This window comes from Bombina bombina, chromosome 4 (genome assembly GCF_027579735.1).
Source record: "Bombina bombina isolate aBomBom1 chromosome 4, aBomBom1.pri, whole genome shotgun sequence".
In the NCBI taxonomy this organism is placed as follows: Eukaryota; Metazoa; Chordata; class Amphibia; order Anura; family Bombinatoridae; genus Bombina; species Bombina bombina.
This window is the reverse complement of record NC_069502.1, coordinates 521,627,263-521,649,682: the sequence shown is the minus strand read 5'-3', so window position 1 is coordinate 521,649,682 and position 22,420 is coordinate 521,627,263. Positions and strand designations below refer to the sequence as shown.

At 41.4% G+C, this 22,420-nt stretch overlaps 1 protein-coding gene across 1 annotated transcript in view; it reads left to right on the top strand.

Moving 5' to 3' along the window:
* Positions 1–15,754, top strand: part of CGAS (cyclic GMP-AMP synthase) — a 273,184-nt gene extending 257,430 nt beyond the window's left edge. The window contains exon 5 of the mRNA XM_053710434.1: positions 15,299–15,754. Coding sequence (XP_053566409.1) covers positions 15,299–15,659 — 361 coding nt within the window. The 3' untranslated portion in view covers positions 15,660–15,754. The remainder of the gene's footprint in view (positions 1–15,298) is intronic.
* Positions 15,755–22,420: the final 6,666 nt, after the last annotated feature.

The window sequence follows — 22,420 nt, the reverse complement described above, 5'->3', positions numbered from 1 at the left end:
TCAACAGCACTCCACTTCCAGGACCCGTCTGGCGCGACGCCAACAGAAAGTAGGAGTGTCGGCTCACCGCCACTGGATTGGCTCAGACTGCTGCAGCCGGGTACACACCTTCCCCTCCGGCGCTACGAGATTTGAAGTAAGCCTGATATTTCTTACACTTGCGGCACCGTGAGCTTATTCCACAACTTCTATGCCAAATTGAAGCACAGAACCGGATCACTGGAAGGTTTCAGGTTTATGTCTGTATTTAGCACAGCTCTTCAAACTGCTGAAATATAATCACACACAGTTCTTGAGGGCCCCCAGTTAAGGTTCCAGTATATGTTAGGTCGTCTTTTTCTTGTCTCCCACCTTCGCCCCGAGACATAAATAATTTAGTGTATCAGGTATTATTTAGCAGGTCGGTAGAGCGAACAAAAAAGCAGTGCTTACAGCTGGACATAACAAGCACTCTCTGGGTTACCAACACCCCGACAACTCCCCCAGCTGAGGGGGGTTTGGAAACGTGCTCTTGGCAAAAGAGCAACTTCAGCCTTGTAGGGACTTCTACTCCGAGATCCACAGATCAGGTGCCGGGTCTATTGAACCCCATTAGGCCAAGGCACAATTCGGAGGCTGGAGATTGATAATATCCTTAGTCAGCAAGGACAGGACAGACGAAGCAGACAGCAGCTACCTGCCAGCTACCTGTTCGCTCCGCCCCCAGCCGGAAGTCCTGGAAGCATTTCACAAGATAACAACTTAATATCTACAGAATGCATTGGCTCAAACTGAGCCTGCTGCAACACTCTAAGAACTAGGTTAAGGCTCCAAGGAGGAGCAACAGGTTTAAACACAGGCCTGATTCTGACCAAGGCCTGACAAAAGAAAAAGTTTGAACATCTGGCACATCCACCAGACATTTGTGTAAAAGAATAGACAGTGCAGAAATCTGACCTTTCAGAGAACTAACTGACAAACCCTTCTCCAGACCTTCCTGGAGAAAAGACAAAATTCTAGGAATCCTGACCCTGCTCTAATAGAAGACCTTCAATTCACAACAATAAAGGTATTTGTGTCATACCTTATGGTAAATTTTGCAAGTAACCGGCTTGCGAGCTTGAAGCATGGTATCAATAACTGACTCAGAAAATCCACGCTTAGCCAAAACTAAGCATTCAATCTCCGAGCAGTCAACTTCAGAGAAACTAGATTTGGATGGAGGAAAGGACCCAGAGTTAAAATGTCCTTCCCTCAGAGGTAGCCTCCAAGATGGAAGAGAAGACATCCTCACGAGGTCTGCAAACCAGGTCCTGCGAGGCCATGCAGGAGCTATCAGAATTTCAGATGCTCTCTCCTGTTTGATACGAGCAATGACTCGAGGAAGGAGAGCAAATGGAGGAAACAGGTATGCTAGACTGAAATCCCAAGGAACCACCAGAGCATTTATCAGGGTGGCCTGAGGATCTCTTGACCTTGAACTGTATCTTGGAAGCTTGGCGTTCTGACAAGTTGTCCACTCCTGGAATGTGGATGTCAGATAGAAGACAATCGTAAGCTTCTGCCCACTGAATAAACACAGATAATTCAAAAACATTGGAACATCTTGAAACATAGTAATCCAGAAATAGTGTAATTTAAAAAACCCCACATGATTGCCTTTAGGAGGCCTAAAAATATCAGGGATCAATTGATTAAATCTGACTTGGGCCCCCAAAAAAGAAGTAGACAAACATTGATAGGTCCCAACAAAAAACATAATTTATGTAAGAACTTACCTGATAAATTCATTTCTTTCATATTAGCAAGAGTCCATGAGCTAGTGACGTATGGGATATACATTCCTACCAGGAGGGGCAAAGTTTCCCAAACCTCAAAATGCCTATAAATACACCCCTCACCACACCCACAAATCAGTTTAACGCATAGCCAAGAAGTGGGGTGATAAGAAAAAAGTGCGAAAGCATAAAAAATAAGGAATTGGAATAATTGTGCTTTATACAAAAAAATCATAACCACCACAAAAAAAGGGTGGGCCTCATGGACTCTTGCTAATATGAAAGAAATGAATTTATCAGGTAAGTTCTTACATAAATTATGTTTTCTTTCATGTAATTAGCAAGAGTCCATGAGCTAGTGACGTATGGGATAATGACTACCCAAGATGTGGATCTTCCACGCAAGAGTCACTAGAGAGGGAGGGATAAAATAAAGACAGCCAATTCCGCTGAAAATAATCCACACCCAAAATAAAGTTTAAATCTTAAAATGAAAAAACTGAAATTATAAGCAGAAGAATCAAACTGAAACAGCTGCCTGAAGTACTTTTCTACCAAAAACTGCTTCAGAAGAAGAAAACACATCAAAATGGTAGAATTTAGTAAAAGTATGCAAAGAAGACCAAGTTGCTGCTTTGCAAATCTGATCAACTGAAGCTTCATTCCTAAATGCCCAGGAAGTAGAAACTGACCTAGTAGAATGAGCTGTAATCCTTTGAGGCGGAGTTTTACCCGACTCGACATAAGCATGATGAATCAAAGATTTCAACCAAGATGCCAAAGAAATGGCAGAGGCCTTCTGACCTTTCCTAGAACCGGAAAAGATAACAAATAGACTAGAAGTCTTTCGGAAATTCTTAGTAGCTTCAACATAATATTTCAAAGCTCTAACTACATCCAAAGAATGCAAAGATTTCTCCTTAGAATTCTTAGGATTAGGACATAATGAAGGAACCACAATTTCTCTACTAATGTTGTTAGAATTCACAACCTTAGGTAAAAATTTAAAAGAAGTTCGCAACACCGCCTTATCCTGATGAAAAATCAGAAAAGGAGACTCACAAGAAAGAGCAGATAATTCAGAAACTCTTCTGGCAGAAGAGATGGCCAAAAGGAACAAAACTTTCCAAGAAAGTAATTTAATGTCCAATGAATGCATAGGTTCAAACGGAGGAGCTTGAAGAGCCCCCAGAACCAAATTCAAACTCCAAGGAGGAGAAATTGACTTAATGACAGGTTTTATACGAACCAAAGCTTGTACAAAACAATGAATATCAGGAAGATTAGCAATCTTTCTGTGAAAAAGAACAGAAAGAGCAGAGATTTGTCCTTTCAAGGAACTTGCAGACAAACCTTTATCCAAACCATCCTGAAGAAACTGTAAAATTCTCGGAATTCTAAAAGAATGCCAGGAAAAACGATGAGAAAGACACCAAGAAATATAAGTCTTCCAGACTCTATAATATATCTCCCTAGATACGGATTTACGAGCCTGTAACATAGAATTAATCACAGAGTCAGAGAAACCTCTTTGACTAAGAATCAAGCGTTCAATCTCCATACCTTTAAATTTAAGGATTTGAGATCCCGATGGAAAAAAGGACCTTGCGACAGAAGGTCTGGTCTTAACGGAAGAGTCCACGGTTGGCAAGAGGCCATCCGGACAAGATCCGCATACCAAAACCTGTGAGGCCATGCTGGAGCCACCAGCAGGACAAACGAGCATTCCTTCAGAATCTTGGAGATTACTCTTGGAAGAAGAACTAGAGGCGGAAAGATATAGGCAGGATGATACTTCCAAGGAAGTGACAAAGCATCCACTGCTTCCGCTTGAGGATCCCTGGATCTGGACAGATACCTGGGAAGTTTCTTGTTTAGATGAGAGGCCATCAGATCTAATTCTGGAAGTCCCCAGATTTGAACAATCTGAAGAAATACCTCTGGGTGAAGAGACCATTCGCCCGGATGTAACGTTTGGCGACTGAGATAATCCGCTTCCCAATTGTCTATACCTGGGATATGAACCGCAGAAACTAGACAGGAGCTGGATTCCGCCCATACCAGTATTCGAGATACTTCTTTCATAGCCAGAGGACTGTGAGTCCCTCCTTGATGATTGATGTATGCCACAGTTGTGACATTGTCTGTCTGAAAACAAATGAACGATTCTCTCTTTAGAAGAGGCCATGACTGAAGAGCTCTGAAAATTGCACGGAGTTCCAAAATATTGATTGGTAATCTCACCTCCTGAGATTCCCAAACCCCTTGTGCTGTCAGAGACCCCCAAACAGCTCCCCAACCTGTCAGACTTGCATCTGTTGAAATTACAGTCCAGGTTGGAAGAACAAAAGAAGCTCTGTCCACCACGTCAGAGAGTGTCGTACAATCGGTTTTAAAGATATTAATTGAGATATCTTTGTGTAATCCCTGCACCACTGGTTCAGCATACAGAGCTGAAGAGGTCGCATGTGAAAACGAGCAAAAGGGATCGCGTCCGATGCAGCAGTCATAAGACCTAGAATTTCCATGCATAAGGCTACCGACGGGAATGATTGTGATTGAAGGTTTCGACAAGCTGAGATCAATTTTAGACGTCTCTTGTCTGTCAGAGACAGAGTCATGGACGCTGAATCTATCTGGAAACCTAAAAAGGTTACCCTTGTCTGAGGAATCAATGAACTTTTCGGTAAATTGATCCTCCAACCATGTTCTTGAAGAAACAACACAAGTCGATTCGTATGAGATTCTACTTCAGAAATAGCATCAGGGACAGGAAAAAACTTCTGGAATAACTACAGGAGATTTAAAAACCTTATTTAAACGTTTAGATTTAGTATCAAGAGGACCAGAATCCTCTATTTCTAATGCAATTAAGACCTCTTTAAGTAAAGAACGAATAAATTCCATTTTGAATAAATATGAGGATTTATCAGCATCAACCTCTGAAACAGAATCCTCTGAACCAGAGGAACCACTATTAGAATCAGAATGATGATGTTCATTTAAAAATTCATCTGAAAAATGAGAAGTTTTAAAAGACATTTTACGTTTACTAGAAGGGGGAATAGATGTTGACGGAACCGCAACAGGTAATGTAACATTACTAAAGGAAATATTATCTGCATTAACAAGTTTGTCATGACATTCATTACAAACAACAGCTGGAGGAACAGATACCACAAGTTTACAACAGATACACTTAACTTTGGTAGATCCAGCACCAGGCAGCGTTTTTCCAGAAGTATCTTCTGACTCAGTGTCAATCTGGGACATCTTGCAATATGTAATAGAAAAAAACAACATATAAAGCAAAATTGATCAAATTCCTTAAATGACAGTTTCAGGAATGGGAAAAAATGCCAGTGAACAAGCTTCTAGCAACCAGAAGCAATAAATAATGAGACTTAAATAATGTGGAGACAAAAATGACCCCCATATTTTTTAGCGCCAAAAAAGACGCCCACATTATTTGGCGCCTAAATGCTTTTGGCGCCAAAAATGACGCCACATCCGGAACGCCGACACTTTTGGCGCAAAAAAACGTCAAAAATGACGCAACTTCCGGTGACACGTATGACGCCGGAAACAGAAAAAACAGAATTTATGTTTACCTGATAAATTACTTTCTCCAACGGTGTGTCCGGTCCACGGCGTCATCCTTACTTGTGGGATATTCTCTTCCCCAACAGGAAATGGCAAAGAGCCCAGCAAAGCTGGTCACATGATCCCTCCTAGGCTCCGCCTACCCCAGTCATTCGACCGACGTTAAGGAGGAATATTTGCATAGGAGAAACCATATGGTATCGTGGTGACTGTAGTTAAAAAAAATAAATTATCAGACCTGATTAAAAAACCAGGGCGGGCCGTGGACCGGACACACCGTTGGAGAAAGTAATTTATCAGGTAAACATAAATTCTGTTTTCTCCAACATAGGTGTGTCCGGTCCACGGCGTCATCCTTACTTGTGGGAACCAATACCAAAGCTTTAGGACACGGATGAAGGGAGGGAGCAAATCAGGTCACCTAAATGGAAGGCACCACGGCTTGCAAAACCTTTCTCCCAAAAATAGCCTCAGAAGAAGCAAAAGTATCAAACTTGTAAAATTTGGTAAAAGTGTGCAGTGAAGACCAAGTCGCTGCCCTACATATCTGATCAACAGAAGCCTCGTTCTTGAAGGCCCATGTGGAAGCCACAGCCCTAGTGGAATGAGCTGTGATTCTTTCGGGAGGCTGCCGTCCGGCAGTCTCATAAGCCAATCTGATGATGCTTTTAATCCAAAAAGAGAGAGAGGTAGAAGTTGCTTTTTGACCTCTCCTTTTACCGGAATAAACAACAAACAAGGAAGATGTTTGTCTAAAATCCTTTGTAGCATCTAAATAGAATTTTAGAGCGCGAACATCATCCAAATTGTGCAACAAACGTTCCTTCTTTGAAACTGGCTTCGGACACAGAGAAGGTACGATAATCTCCTGGTTAATGTTTTTGTTAGAAACAACTTTTGGAAGAAAACCAGGTTTAGTACGTAAAACCACCTTATCTGCATGGAACACCAGATAAGGAGGAGAACACTGCAGAGCAGATAATTCTGAAACTCTTCTGGCAGAAGAAATTGCAACTAAAAACAAAACTTTCCAAGATAATAATTTAATATCAACGGAATGCAAGGGTTCAAACGGAACCCCCTGAAGAACTGAAAGAACTAAATTGAGACTCCAAGGAGGAGTCAAAGGTTTGTAAACAGGCTTAATTCTAACCAGAGCCTGAACAAAGGCTTGAACATCTGGCACAGCAGCCAGTTTTTTGTGAAGTAACACTGACAAGGCAGAAATCTGTCCCTTCAGGGAACTTGCAGATAATCCTTTTTCCAATCCTTCTTGAAGGAAGGATAGAATCCTAGGAATCTTAGCCTTGTCCCAAGGGAATCCTTTAGATTCACACCAACAGATATATTTTTTCCAAATTTTGTGGTAAATCTTTCTAGTTACAGGCTTTCTGGCCTGAACAAGAGTATCGATAACAGAATCTGAGAACCCTCGCTTCGATAAAATCAAGCGTTCAATCTCCAAGCAGTCAGCTGGAGTGAAACCAGATTCGGGTGTTCGAACGGACCCTGAACAAGAAGGTCTCGTCTCAAAGGTAGCTTCCAAGGTGGAGCCGATGACATATTCACCAGATCTGCATACCAAGTCCTGCGTGGCCACGCAGGAGCTATCAAGATCACCGACGCCCTCTCCTGATTGATCCTGGCTACCAGCCTGGGGATGAGAGGAAACGGCGGGAACACATAGGCTAGTTTGAAGGTCCAAGGTGCTACTAGTGCATCCACTAGAGCCGCCTTGGGATCCCTGGATCTGGACCCGTAGCAAGGAACTTTGAAGTTCTGACGAGAGGCCATCAGATCCATGTCTGGAATGCCCCACAGCTGAGTGATTTGGGCAAAGATTTCCGGATGGAGTTCCCACTCCCCCGGATGCAATGTCTGACGACTCAGAAAATCCGCTTCCCAATTTTCCACTCCTGGGATGTGGATAGCAGACAGGAGGCAGGAGTGAGACTCCGCCCATAGAATGATTTTGGTCACTTCTTCCATCGCTAGGGAACTCCTTGTTCCCCCCTGATGGTTGATGTACGCAACAGTTGTCATGTTGTCTGATTGAAACCGTATGAACTTGGCCCTCGCTAGCTGAGGCCAAGCCTGGAGAGCATTGAATATCGCTCTCCGTTCCAGAATATTTATCGGTAGAAGAGATTCTTCCCGAGACCAAAGACCCTGAGCTTTCAGGGATCCCCAGACCGCGCCCCAGCCCATCAGACTGGCGTCGGTCGTGACAATGACCCACTCTGGTCTGCGGAATGTCATCCCTTGTGACAGGTTGTCCAGGGACAGCCACCAACGGAGTGAGTCTCTGGTCCTCTGATTTACTTGTATCTTCGGAGACAAGTCTGTATAGTCCCCATTCCACTGACTGAGCATGCACAGTTGTAATGGTCTTAGATGAATGCGCGCAAAAGGAACTATGTCCATTGCCGCTACCATCAACCCGATCACTTCCATGCACTGAGCTATGGAAGGAAGAGGAACGGAATGAAGTATTCGACAAGAGTCTAGAAGTTTTGTTTTTCTGGCCTCTGTCAGAAAAATCCTCATTTCTAAGGAGTCTAATATTGTTCCCAAGAAGGGAACCCTTGTTGACGGGGATAGAGAACTCTTTTCCACGTTCACTTTCCATCCGTGAGATCTGAGAAAGGCCAGGACAATGTCCGTGTGAGCCTTTGCTTGAGGAAGGGACGACGCTTGAATCAGAATGTCGTCCAAGTAAGGTACTACAGCAATGCCCCTTGGTCTTAGCACAGCTAGAAGGGACCCTAGTACCTTTGTGAAAATCCTTGGAGCAGTGGCTAATCCGAAAGGAAGCGCCACGAACTGGTAATGTTTGTCCAGGAATGCGAACCTTAGGAACCGATGATGTTCCTTGTGGATAGGAATATGTAGATACGCATCCTTTAAATCCACCGTGGTCATGAATTGACCTTCCTGGATGGAAGGAAGAATAGTTCGAATGGTTTCCATCTTGAACGATGGAACCTTGAGAAACTTGTTTAAGATCTTGAGATCTAAGATTGGTCTGAACGTTCCCTCTTTTTTGGGAACTATGAACAGATTGGAGTAGAACCCCATCCCTTGTTCTCTTAATGGAACAGGATGAATCACTCCCATTTTTGACAGGTCTTCTACACAATGTAAGAATGCCTGTCTTTTTATGTGGTCTGAAGACAACTGAGACCTGTGGAACCTCCCCCTTGGGGGAAGTCCCTTGAATTCCAGAAGATAACCTTGGGAGACTATTTCTAGCGCCCAAGGATCCAGAACATCTCTTGCCCAAGCCTGAGCGAAGAGAGAGAGTCTGCCCCCCACCAGATCCGGTCCCGGATCGGGGGCCAACATTTCATGCAGTCTTGGTAGCAGTGGCAGGTTTCTTGGCCTGCTTTCCCTTGTTCCAGCCTTGCATTGGTCTCCAAGCTGGCTTGGCTTGAGAAGTATTACCCTCTTGCTTAGAGGACGTAGCACCTTGGGCTGGTCCGTTTCTACGAAAGGGACGAAAATTAGGTTTATTTTTTGCCTTGAAAGGCCGATCCTGAGGAAGGGCGTGGCCCTTACCCCCAGTGATATCAGAGATAATCTCTTTCAAGTCAGGGCCAAACAGCGTTTTCCCCTTGAAAGGAATGTTAAGTAGCTTGTTCTTGGAAGACGCATCAGCCGACCAAGATTTCAACCAAAGCGCTCTGCGCGCCACAATAGCAAACCCAGAATTCTTAGCCGCTAACCTAGCCAATTGCAAAGTGGCGTCTAGGGTGAAAGAATTAGCCAATTTGAGAGCATTGATTCTGTCCATAATCTCCTCAAAAGGAGGAGAATCACTATCGACCGCCTTTATCAGATCATCGAACCAGAAACATGCGGCTGTAGCGACAGGGACAATGCATGAAATTGGTTGTAGAAGGTAACCTTGCTGAACAAACATCTTTTTAAGCAAACCTTCTAATTTTTTATCCATAGGATCTTTGAAAGCACAACTATCCTCTATGGGTATAGTGGTGCGTTTGTTTAAAGTGGAAACCGCTCCCTCGACCTTGGGGACTGTCTGCCATAAGTCCTTTCTGGGGTCGACCATAGGAAACAATTTTTTAAATATGGGGGGAGGGACGAAAGGAATACCGGGCCTTTCCCATTCTTTATTAACAATGTCCGCCACCCGCTTGGGTATAGGAAAAGCTTCTGGGAGCCCCGGCACCTCTAGGAACTTGTCCATTTTACATAGTTTCTCTGGGATGACCAACTTGTCACAATCATCCAGAGTGGATAATACCTCCTTACGCAGAATGCGGAGATGTTCCAACTTAAATTTAAATGCAATCACATCAGGTTCAGCCTGTTGAGAAATGTTCCCTGAATCAGTAATTTCTCCCTCAGACAAAACCTCCCTGGCCCCATCAGACTGGGTTAGGGGCCCTTCAGAAATATTAATATCAGCGTCGTCATGCTCTTCAGTATCTAAAACAGAGCAGCCGCGCTTACGCTGACAAGTGTTCATTTTGGCTAAAATGTTTTTGACAGAATTATCCATTACAGCCGTTAATTGTTGCATAGTAAGGAGTATTGGCGCGCTAGATGTACTAGGGGCCTCCTGAGTGGGCAAGACTCGTGTAGACGAAGGAGGGAATGATGCAGTACCATGCTTACTCCCCTCACTTGAGGAATCATCTTGGGCATCATTGTCATTATCACATAAATCACATTTATTTAAATGAATAGGAATTCTGGCTTCCCCACATTCAGAACACAGTCTATCTGGTAGTTCAGACATGTTAAACAGGCATAAACTTGATAACAAAGTACAAAAACGTTTTAAAATAAAACCGTTACTGTCACTTTAAATTTTAAACTGAACACACTTTATTACTGCAATTGCGAAAAAACATGAAGGAATTGTTCAAAATTCACCAAATTTTCACCACAGTGTCTTAAAGCCTTAAAAGTATTGCACACCAAATTTGGAAGCTTTAACCCTTAAAATAACGGAACCGGAGCCGTTTAAAACTTTAACCCCTTTACAGTCCCTGGTATCTGCTTTGCTGAGACCCAACCAAGCCCAAAGGGGAATACGATACCAAATGACGCCTTCAGAAAGTCTTTTCTAAGTATCAGAGCTCCTCTCACATGCGACTGCATGCCATGCCTCTCAAAAACAAGTGCGCCACACCGGCGCGAAAATGAGGCTCTGCTTATGCTTTGGGAAAGCCCCTAAGGAATAAGGTGTCTAATACAGTGCCTGCCGATATTATTATATCAAAATACCCAGATAAAATGATTCCTCAAGGCTAAATATGTGTTAATAATGAATCGATTTAGCCCAGAAAAAGTCTACAGTCTCAATAAGCCCTTGTGAAGCCCTTATTTACAATCGTAATAAACATGGCTTACCGGATCCCATAGGGAAAATGACAGCTTCCAGCATTACATCGTCTTGTTAGAATGTGTCATACCTCAAGCAGCAAGAGGCTGCACACTGTTCCCCCAACTGAAGTTAATTGCTCTCAACAGTCCTGTGTGGAACAGCCATGGATTTTAGTTACGGTTGCTAAAATCATTTTCCTCATACAAACAGAAATCTTCATCTCTTTTCTGTTTCTGAGTAAATAGTACATACCAGCACTATTTCAAAATAAACTCTTGATTGAATAATAAAAACTACAGTTAAACACTAAAAAACTCTAAGCCATCTCCGTGGAGATGTTGCCTGTACAACGGCAAAGAGAATGACTGGGGTAGGCGGAGCCTAGGAGGGATCATGTGACCAGCTTTGCTGGGCTCTTTGCCATTTCCTGTTGGGGAAGAGAATATCCCACAAGTAAGGATGACGCCGTGGACCGGACACACCTATGTTGGAGAAAAGACCCCGTAGAAGGAGATCACTGAATTCAAATAGGCAATACTCTCCTCACATCCCTCTGACATTCACTGCACGCTGAGAGGAAAACCGGGCTCCAACCTGCTGCGGAGCGCATATCAACGTAGAATCTAGCACAAACTTACTTCACCACATCCATAGGAGGCAAAGTTTGTAAAACTGATTTGTGGGTGTTGTGAGGGGTGTATTTATAGGCATTTTGAGGTTTGGGAAACTTTGCCCCTCCTGGTAGGAATGTATATCCCATACGTCACTAGCTCATGGACTCTTGCTAATTACATGAAAGAAATGGATGTTTTCCCTGCTTGGGATGTAGTAATTGTAACAACCTAATAAAAGGCTCTAACTTCTATCATCCCCGTACAGGCAAGACATTTTTCATCAATGTTTTTTTTACATGCAACACAAATTTTGTAATTTATATTTTAAAATGTCCATGTGCGAGATTTTACGTAGGCGAAACGACCAGATGTGTCCGTGATAGAATCACGGAACACAAGTCAAATATTAGAACAGCCTGCGTTAAATCACCTGTTGCATGTCATTTTAAGGAGGCAGGACACACAGTGAGCTAACTTAGATATCAGATCATTGAGCATGTACCTGTTGATTGACGAGGGGGTGATACGGTTAAAAGACTTAATCAGAGAGAGGCATTCTGGATCTACCATTTGGAGACCAGAATGCCACAAGGAATGAACATAGATTGGGATCTCTCAGTATTTTTTATAGATATTTTTATAGCTTTACAGAATTGTACAATTTTTTACAATCCCATATACTAATGATTCTGGATGTATATACTGATGTATTTTATGTTTTTTTATAATTGAGTCTCTATAAAACTGATGGTGTATGAAATGACTCAGTGATATATACAAAAAATGTTTGGTATAAGATTACTGTCTGTATTCAACACATATTAATACTGCTACTATTGTTGTTGTAGACAGGTCTATGGACAACTTTACATTAATTAGCATTCACCTGTGTTACCTTGATGATGTCATGGGGGAGGAGTTTTTTGAGAGAGTATAAGGCTGAGCTCAGTAGGCCTTTGTATATGCATGATTAAGAACCTGTGTGGTTCGAAACGTTGCATTTTTATGCTTTTGTACTAACCTAATAAAGGATTACTTCTATGGTGCGGCTGCTTCTTGGACTTTACACTGAATAATCTGAGCCACCTCCTTCATGGCCAAGGAACTCCGAGTTCCTCCCTGGTGGTTGATGTAAGCCACTGAGGTGATGTTGTCCGACTAAAATCTGATAAACAGGGCTAAGGACAACTGAGTCCAAGCCATCAGGGCATTGAAGATTGCTCTTAACTCCAAGATGTTTATGGGGAGAGAAGACTCTTCCCGAGTCCATAGGCCCTGAGCCTTTAACGAGTCCCAGACTGCTCGGTGTCCGTGGTCACAATCACCCAGGAGGGTCTTCGGAAGCATGTGCCCTGAGACAGATGATCCTGAGAAATCCACCACAAGAGAGAGTCTCTTCCGAATGGTCTCCGTTCCATTGTCTGAGCATGCATAATTGTAGAGCTCTCAAATAGAATTGAGCAAAGGGAATGATGTCCATGGAAGGGACCATCAGACCAATTACCTCCATGCATTGAGCCACTGATGGCCGAATAGTAGACTGGAGAGAGAGGCAAGAGGAGAGAATTTGGGATTTACTGACCTCCGTCTGAAAAATCTTCATGGATCGGGAATCTAAGAAACACACCCTTGTAGTTGGAACAAGGGAACTCTTCTCTAGGTTTACTTTCCATCCGTGGGAACGTAGAAAAGACAACAAGATCTCTGTATGAGATTTTGCTAGTTGAAAAGATGACACCAGAACCAAGATATCGTCCAGGTAAGGAGCCACCGCAATTCCCAGAGACCTGACTACTGCTAAGAGCGCCCCAGAACCTTTGTGAAAATTCTGGGAGCTGTGGCAAGGCCAAACAGAAGAGCAACAAATTGAAAGTGCTTGTCTAGAAAAGCGAATCTCAGGAACTGGGGATGATCCCTGTGGATGGGGACATGAAGATACGCGTCCTTCAGGTCTATGGTCGTCATGTACTGACTCTCTTGGTCCAAAGGAAGAATGGAACGAATGGTTTCCATTTTGAAGGACGGTACCCTGAGAAATTTGTTGACACACTTTAGGTCTAAAATGGGTCGAAAAGTTCGCTCTATTTTGGGAACCACAAACAGATTTGAATAGAATCCTAGACCTTGTTCCCTTACTGGGACTGGAACAATCACTCATGGGAAGGAAAGGTCCTGAACGCAGCTTAAGAATGCCTCTCTTTTTACCTGATGCATAGATAACATTGAGAAGAGGAATCTGCCCCTGGGAGGACAATTCTTGAACTCCGTTTTGTAACCCTGAGATACTATGTCCACAGCCCAAGGGTCTGGGACATCGCGTATCCAAGCTTGTCGAAACAAGAAAAGTCTGCCCCCTACTTGATCCAATCCGGGATCAGGGGCAGATCCTTCATGCTGACAGTCTCAGATGAAGGCTTCTTTGATTGCTTCCCCTTATTCCAAGTCTGATTGGATCTCCAAGAGGACTTGGACTGCTCCGGCATGGAGGAGGGAGAGGAAGACTTTTGAAGTTACGAAAGGAGCAAAAATTTGAATTTTGATGTCCTTTAGGTCTATTCTTCTTGTCTTGTGGTAGAAAGGACCCCTTTCCACCTGTAATTTCAGAAATTATCTCCACCAGCCCAGGACCAAACAGGGTCTTACCCTTATAAGGTAGCCACAGGAGCTTGGACTTGGAGGTAACATCAGCTGACTAAGATTTTAGCCACAGAGCCCTGCGGGCTAGGACAGTGAAGCCAGACATCTTGGCTCCCAGTCTAATGACTTGCATGCTAGCATCAGAGATAAAGGAATAGGCCAGTTTGAGAGCCTTAATCCTATCTTGGATCTCCTCTAACAGAGTCTCCTCTAAAATCAATTCGGACAAAGCATCACACGAATAAGATGCTGCACTTATTACTGTGGCAATACAATACAGGTTGCCATTGTAAATCCTGATGAACATACAATTTCTTTAAATAAGCCTCCAGCTTTTTGTACTTAAAAGAATAGCTATCCTCTATAGGAATCGTGGTTCTCGTGGCCAGAGTAGAATAGCCCCTTCTACCTTAGTCACAGTGCGCCATGAGTCCCGAATGTAGTCAGCAACAGGAAACATCTTTTTAAAGACAGGAGACGGGGAAAAAGGAATCCCAGGCTTATCCCATTCCTGTGCAATGATCTCCAACACACGGTCTGGAACAGGAAATACTTCTACAGAGGAAGGAACATCATAGTATTTGTTAAGCTTTCTAGATTTTTTAGGGTTGACAGCGACAGAAGAATCGGAGTAGTCCAAAGTAGCCAGTACCTCCTTTAGAAGTAAACAAAGGTGTTCAAGCTTAAATCTGAAGTTTACCTTTTCAGAATCAAAGGATTTATACTGTCAGAATCCGAAATTTCACTCTCAGAAGCTACCGAGGTATCCTCCTAATCAGACATATGGGGGAGGTCAACCTTCACAACAGCAGATGGGACAGACACCTTACTATCAGAAAAATGTTTTGATTTATTTCGTTCTCTTGCTTTCTTTATTTGGAAAAGAAGTCATCTAAGCTATTTTTTGGTTCAGAACCATGGAAAGCACTTGTTTATTGGTACGTGAATTTACCCACCAATCAGCAAGAACAACACAGTGTGTTCACCAAAAATGGGCCGGCATCTAAACTTACATTCTTGCATTTCACATAAAGGAATCAAGAGAATGAAAATAATTTGATAATAGGAGTAAATTAGAAAGTTGCTTAAAATTGCATTCTCTATCTGAATCACCATAGAAAAAAATTGGGTTCAGTGTCCCTTTAAGCATAAGTGCCTCTGGCTGTTGAAAATTAAAACTGCTCTTAAACATTTAATATTTTGGGAGCCATGATTAAATAAACTTTTTGCCACATAAGACTATTTATTGTACAATGTAACCGCATATTTAGTCAAAAATTGTTAATAGATATATGTGTATTATTTAACTTTTTTTTTTGTATGTTCCACAGGAAGAAATGTCTAAAACTTCTAAAATACCTCTTGGAACAGCTAAAACAAAGCAATATGAAGACAATGGACCCGTTTTGCTCCTACCATGCTAAGACAGCACTACTGCATGAATGTGTCAAGTGGTCATCAGATGACCAATGGAAATGTGAAGATCTGCACACGTGCTTTGTAAGATATATTGAATACTTCCAAGAATGTCTAAAAGAAGCAAACCTTCCTCATTTTTTTATACCTAGCTCAAACTTGTTTGCCAAAGAGTTCATCAACAAAGAAAGTTGCGATTTTCTTTACAAACAATTAGATATTCAAAAAAAGAATGGTTTTCTAATATTTAATCAACTGCTTGAAAAAAATGTTTAGCTAGTGGCAGCAAATAGATTTTGTTACAATTTGAAAACAAACATTGAAATCAATACATTGTTTTCAATATTATTGAATAAAACAAAAAAAACCTAGCTTGTTTGATTGTTTTTTTGTACCAGAACAGAAAACCAGATCCGGAAAAAGACACATTTACGTTTACCTAAAAAAATAAATTTGTTTTATGATGGTGAGAGCTTACAAAACATCACATGTGGGATTACACTCCAGTTCATTAGGATTAGGCAAACACTGAATTTATGCTTACCAGATAAATTCCTTTCCTTCCTGGCAGGGAGAGTCCTCGACTTCATTCCTTACTGTTGGGAAATACATCACCTGACCACCAGGAGGCGGCAATGACACCCCAGACAAAGGCTTAAATATCCCTCCCACTTCCCCTATCCCCCAGTCATTCTGCCGAGGGAACAAGGAAAAGTAGGAGAAACATCAGGGCATAAAGGTGCCAGAAGAAATAATATATAAAAGGAGCCACCCAACGAAAATAAATGATGGGCGGGGTCGTGGACTCTCCCTGCCAGGAAGGAAATTAATTTATCTGGTAAGCATGAATTATGTTTCTTTCCTAAAATATGGAGACTCCACAACGTCATCAAATTGCTAGTGGGAATATCACTCCTGACCAGCAGGAGGCGGCAAAGAGCACCACAGCAAAGCTGTTAAGTGTCACTTCCCTACCCATAATCCCCAGTCATCCTCTTTGCCTCTGTTAAAAGGAGGTGGTAAAGTTTTTGGTGTCTGAAGAAAATTGGATTTCTTTTTCCCTACAAGCAAGATTTTGGGTATAGCTGTAGTCCACGTCAATCTCTTCAGTAGAGTAGTGGTGTCTTTAAAGCAGTTAGGAACTTGTAAGGTGGGCCTTGCTGCGTTTTCCTAACATATTGCTGCCCTAGTATAGAAAGCCAGAGTAGGTTTACTCTGTTCTCTCTTTTTTCAACAGGTCTCTGTGAGGAGTATGTGTCCTCTCATACCTTGTGAGCTGTCGTCCTCCCTGACAGCTAGATTGCAGGTAAGTGCCTTTTTTGTCTTCTATGTATGGAGACTGTGCACTTAATAAGATTGAGCTGCAACATTATCTGGGACATGTTATATCCTTTATAAGGATATTTACAAAGGCAGGATGCAGGCACTTTATCGTGACTAGGAGACTAGGGGTTAATACTTTTTATGGGATTAAAGTATATTCCTTATTAATTTGATTCCTTATTCAGAGAGGCTTCTGTGGAACATGAGGGGTTAATTAATACATATCCCTGATTATTTTATGGCTCATGTGTTACTTATTAATTACGGTAACAAATTCACACTTTGGGCTCATTTATTAGTGTTTTAACGGTTTTGCAGACTGTCAGTTTCTTGAGAGCGTGTTTTTTTTAATCATCTGCGCAATACCTATGGGGCTAGTCACGTGACCGCTCTTCCGCTTTTCAGTATTTTAAGAGGAGCGGCGCCATTTCTATTGCTAGTGTCGCTTGTTCAGCAGGAGAGCTCTCTACAGTCTTCTTGTTTGGGAATCCTCAATTCATAGACCGGAGGTCAGGTGAGACACCTCAGTCAGGCTGAGGTGCAAAGGTTCCGTTTTAGTCTGATTTAGTTAGTGGTTACCGCTCTGAAAGTTTTCTTAAAGTGACAGTAGTCCCCAAAACCTATAATAAGAAATTATCGTTTTTTCCCCAATAAAAATCTCTGCTAGGATGGACATGGATCATGACACTGGGAATTTTGATAAATGTTTGTTATGCCTTGAGGCACAAATTACTTTGCCTATGCAATTCTGTGCTACATGTTTAGCTAGAGCTATTGAATGTAAATATAAAAGTTTACCCTGCGCAAATGGAGGTACCTCTAGCTCTCCTCAATGAGTTCCCTAGTGAACCCAAAAAAAATCTAAACAGTAAAAGAAATGAGGGGAGTGCCAAAAAGGCTGAGGAAGATAAGTAAATTAACACTTTAATAAATACCTAGTTATAAAATATAGTACCTAGTACATATTACACTTTGATGAATACCTAGTGATAAAATATAAAATATAGTACCTAGTACATAAATACCTAGTACATGTAATCAATACATATAGTAACTAATAGTATAAAATATAGTACCTAGTACATAAATACCTAGTACATATAATCAATACGTATAGTAACTAATACATTAAAATACATGGATCCATGTCTAAGAGCAATAATAATACAGAATGAATGCACACTAAAAATACGAAATGTGCCCAATAAAAGCAATGATTATACAGATTGGGGCAAAAAGTACAAATATACACAATAAAAAATACGCACAATGATAATACACAGTCTGGCAATGGGCTAGCGTAATAGGTTTATATAGGGGTAAAAGTCAGTCCTGGAAAAAATATATAATGATCAGTTTATCCAAAGTTCAATGTGTCAGTGTCAATTACAGTTCATCCAAGAGTGTAAGTGGGAAAATCCAATGTGTTGGTGTTGATGCTGGTGGTTCCAAAATAACACGTGTGAAAAAATATAAAAAATAAAAAGAGGAAAAAATGAATGAAAAACAAAAATCAAAAAATGGTGGAAGGTGAAAAAAGTGAGTAAAAATCTGGGTGTACAAAAAAATAATAAAAATTCAGGTGCACAGAAATATTTCTGTGTTCAACAATATACTCAGTGCTCACATAGGATGTCTCTATTAATCATCATATGACAATCATCTCATTCTTATATGATTGTCATATGATGATTAATAGAGACATCCTATCACTGTGAGCACTGAGTATATTGTTGAACACAGAAATATTTCTGTGCACTTGAATTTTTATTATTTTTTGTTTTTCATTCATTTTTTTCTTCTTTTCATTTTTTATATTTTTTCACACGTGTTATTTTGGAACCAACAGCATCAACACCAACACATTGGATTTTCCCACTTACACTCTTGGATGAACTGTAATTGACACTGACACATTGAACTTTGGATAAACTGATCATTATATATTTTTTCCAGGACTGACTTTTACCCCTATATAAACCTATTACGCTAGCCCATTGCCAAACTGTGTATTATCATTGTGCATATTTTTTATTGTGTATATTTGTACTGTTTACCCCAATCTGTATAATCATTGCTTTTATTGTGCAAATTTCGTATTTTTAGTGTGCATTCATTCTGTATTATTATTGCTTTTAGACATGGATCCATGTATTTTAATGTATTAGTTAGTATATGTATTGATTATATGTACTAGGTATTAATGTACTAGGTACTATATTTTATACAATTAGTTACTATATGTATTGATTACATGTACTAGGTATTTATGTACTAGGTACTATATTTTATATTTTATCACTAGGTATTCATCAAAGTGTAATATGTACTAGGTATTAACGTAAAGTGTAATATGTACTAGGTACTATATTTTATAACTAGGTATTTATTAAAGTGTTAATTTACTTATCTACCTCAGCCTTTTTGGTGCTCCCCTCATTTCTTTTGCTATTGAATGTAAAGATAGGTTGTTGCCCTCTGAGCCCAATGTCTCCCAGGATGATGCTGTTCAGGCAATGCCACATCTTTCTCCTGTTATGTCCCAAGCCTCCATGGTGTCACATATACTGCCTCTCAGCCTCCTGGAACTGTCTATTTGCCTGCAGATATTGCTACACAGGTATCTTCTGCGGTATCTGCGGCATTATCTGCTTTTCTCATGTTAAAGGGAAAACGCAAGAGGAATAAGAGAGTCAGATATTAAGGTTTCTGTTCCATTTTCTGCTGCTCAGGTTGCCCTCCCTCATAAGTCTGATGCAGAGGATATGTCGGTAGCCTCTTAGGGTGAAATCTCAGATTCGGACAGTATAATTCCTTAATCTGATGCTGAAGAAGTATCCTTCAGATTTAAGCTTGAACACCTTTGTGTATTGTTAGAGGTGGTTTTGGCTACTTTGGACGACTCCGACCCGCCTGTCGTTGTCAACCCTAAGAAATCAGATGTTCCTTCCTCTGAGGAATTGTTTCCTGTTCCAGACCGTTCAACTGAGATTATTGCGCAGGAATGGGAGAAGCCAGGGATACTTTTTCCCCCATCTCCTGTTTTTAAAAAAACGTTTCCTGTCGCTGACTCCAATAAAGATTCATGGCGGACGGTGCCTAAAGTAGAAGGGGCCATTTCTACTATTCCTATAGAGGCTAGCTGCTCCTTTAAAGGGACACTGTAGCCAAAAAATTTCTTTCGTGATTCAGATTGAGCATGAAATTTTAAGCAACTTTCTAATTTACTCCTATTATCAAATTTTCTTCTTTCTCTTGGTATCTTTATTTGAAATGCAAGAATGTAAGTTTAGATGCTGGCCCATTTTTGGTGAACAACCTGGGTTGTCCTTGCTGATTGCTGGATAAATTCATCCACCAATAAAAAAGTGCTGTCCAGAGTACTGAAACCAAAAAAAAGCTTAGATGCCTTCTTTTTCAAATAATGATAGCAAGAGAACGAAGAAAAATTGATAATAGGAGTAAATTAGAAAGTTGCTTAAAAACATAATTTATGCTTACCTGATAAATTTATTTCTCTTGTAGTGTATCCAGTCCACGGATCATCCATTACTTATGGAATATATTCTCATTCCCAACAGGAAGTTGCAAGAGTCCACCCACAGCAAAGCTGCTATATAGCTCCTCCCCTAACTGCCATACTCAGTCATTCGACCGAAAACATGCAGAGAAAGGAAAAACCATAGGGTGCAGTGGTGACTGTAGTTCAAATGAAAAAATGACCTGCCTTAAAGTGACAGGGCGGGCCGTGGACTGGATACACTACAAGAGAAATAAATTTATCAGGTAAGCATAAATTATGTTTTCTCTTGTTAAGTGTATCCAGTCCACGGATCATCCATTACTTATGGAATACCAATACCAAAGCTAAAGTACACGGATGATGGGAGGGACAAGGCAGGTACTTAAACGGAAGTTACCACTGCCTGTAAGAAACCCTTTCTCCCAAAAATAGCCTCCGAAGAAGCAAGGTATCAAATTTGTTAAATTTGAAAAAGTATGAAGCGCAGACCAAGACTCCGTCTTGTAAATCTGTTCAACAGAAGCCACATTTAAAAAAGGCCCAAGTGAAAACCACAGCTCTAGTAGAATGAGCTGTAATCCCTTCAGGAGGCTGCTGTCCAGCAGTCTCATAAGCTAAATGAATTATGCTTTTTAACCAAAAAGACAGAGAGGCTGCCAAAGTCTTTTGACCTCTCCTCTGTCCAGAATAGACAACAAACAAGGTGAACGTTTGATGAAAACTGTAGTAGCTTGTAAGTAAAACTTTAAAGCACAAACCACGTCCAATATTGTGTAATAGACGTTCCTTCTTTGAGGAAGGATTAGGATACAAGCATGGAACAACTATCTCTTGAGTGATGTTCTTGTTAGATACCACCTTAGGAAAAAACCCAGGTTGGTACGCAGGACTACCTTATCCGTACGAAGGACCAGATAAGGAGGATCACATTGTAACACAGATAACTTGGAGACTCTACGAGTCGAGGAAATAGCTACCCAAAAGGAACTTTCCAAGATAAAGATTGATATCTATGGAACAAAAAAGGTTCAAACGGAACTTCTTGAAGAACCTTAAGAACCAGGTTTAAGCTCCATGGTGGAGCAACAGTTTTAAACACAGGCTTGGATCTAACCAAAGCCTGACCAAATGCCTGAACGTCTAGAATACCTGCCAGACGCTTGTGCAAAAAAATAGACAGAGTAAAAATCTGTCCCTTTTAAGGAATTAGCTGACAACCCTTTTCTCCAAAACATCTTGGAGAAAAGATAATATCCTGGGAATCCAGACTTTACTCCATGAGTAACCCTTGGATTCATAACAATCAGATATTTACACCATCTCTATGTTCAATTTTCCTAGAGACAGGCTTTCATGTCTGTATTAAGGTATCAATGACTGACTCGGAGAAGCCATGCTTTGATGACATCAAGCGTTCAGTCTCCAGGCAGTCCATCTCAGATTGATTCTATTTAGATGGTTGAAAGGACCCTGAGGTAGAGGGACCTGTCTCAGAAGCAGAGACCGTGATGGAAAGGATGACATGTCCACCAGATCTGCATACCAGGTCCTGCGTGGCTACGCAGGCGCTGACAAAAACACCAAAGCCCTCTCCTGCTTGGTCTTGACCTCCGGAGGAAATCCCACTCCCCCGGAAGAAAAGTCTGACGACTTAGAAAAACCACCTCCCAGTTCTCAACACCTGGGATATGGATAGCTGATAGACAAGAGTGAGTCTCTGTCCAGTGAATTATTGTAAGACTTCTAACATCGCTAGGGAACCTCTGTTCCCCCTTGATGGCTGATGTAAACCACAGTCGTGTATATTGTCCGACTGAATATGATGTACTTCAGAGTTGCTAACTGAGGCCAAGTCTGAAGAGCATGGAATATCACTCCTAGTTCCAGAATATTTATTAGAAGGAGGGTCTCCTCCTAAGTCCACTATCCATGAGCCTTCAGGGAGTCCCAGACTGCATCCCAACCTAAAAGGCTGGCATCTATTGTAACAATTGTCCCATCTGACCTGCGGAAGGTCATACCCTTGGACAGATGGACCCGACATAGTCACCAGAGAATCTCTGGTCTCTTGGTCCAGGTTTAACAGGGGGACAAACCTGTGTAATCCCCGTTCCTCTGACTGAGCATGCATAGTTGCAGCGGTCTGAAATGTAGACGTGCAAACGGTACTATGTCCCTTGCCGCAACCATT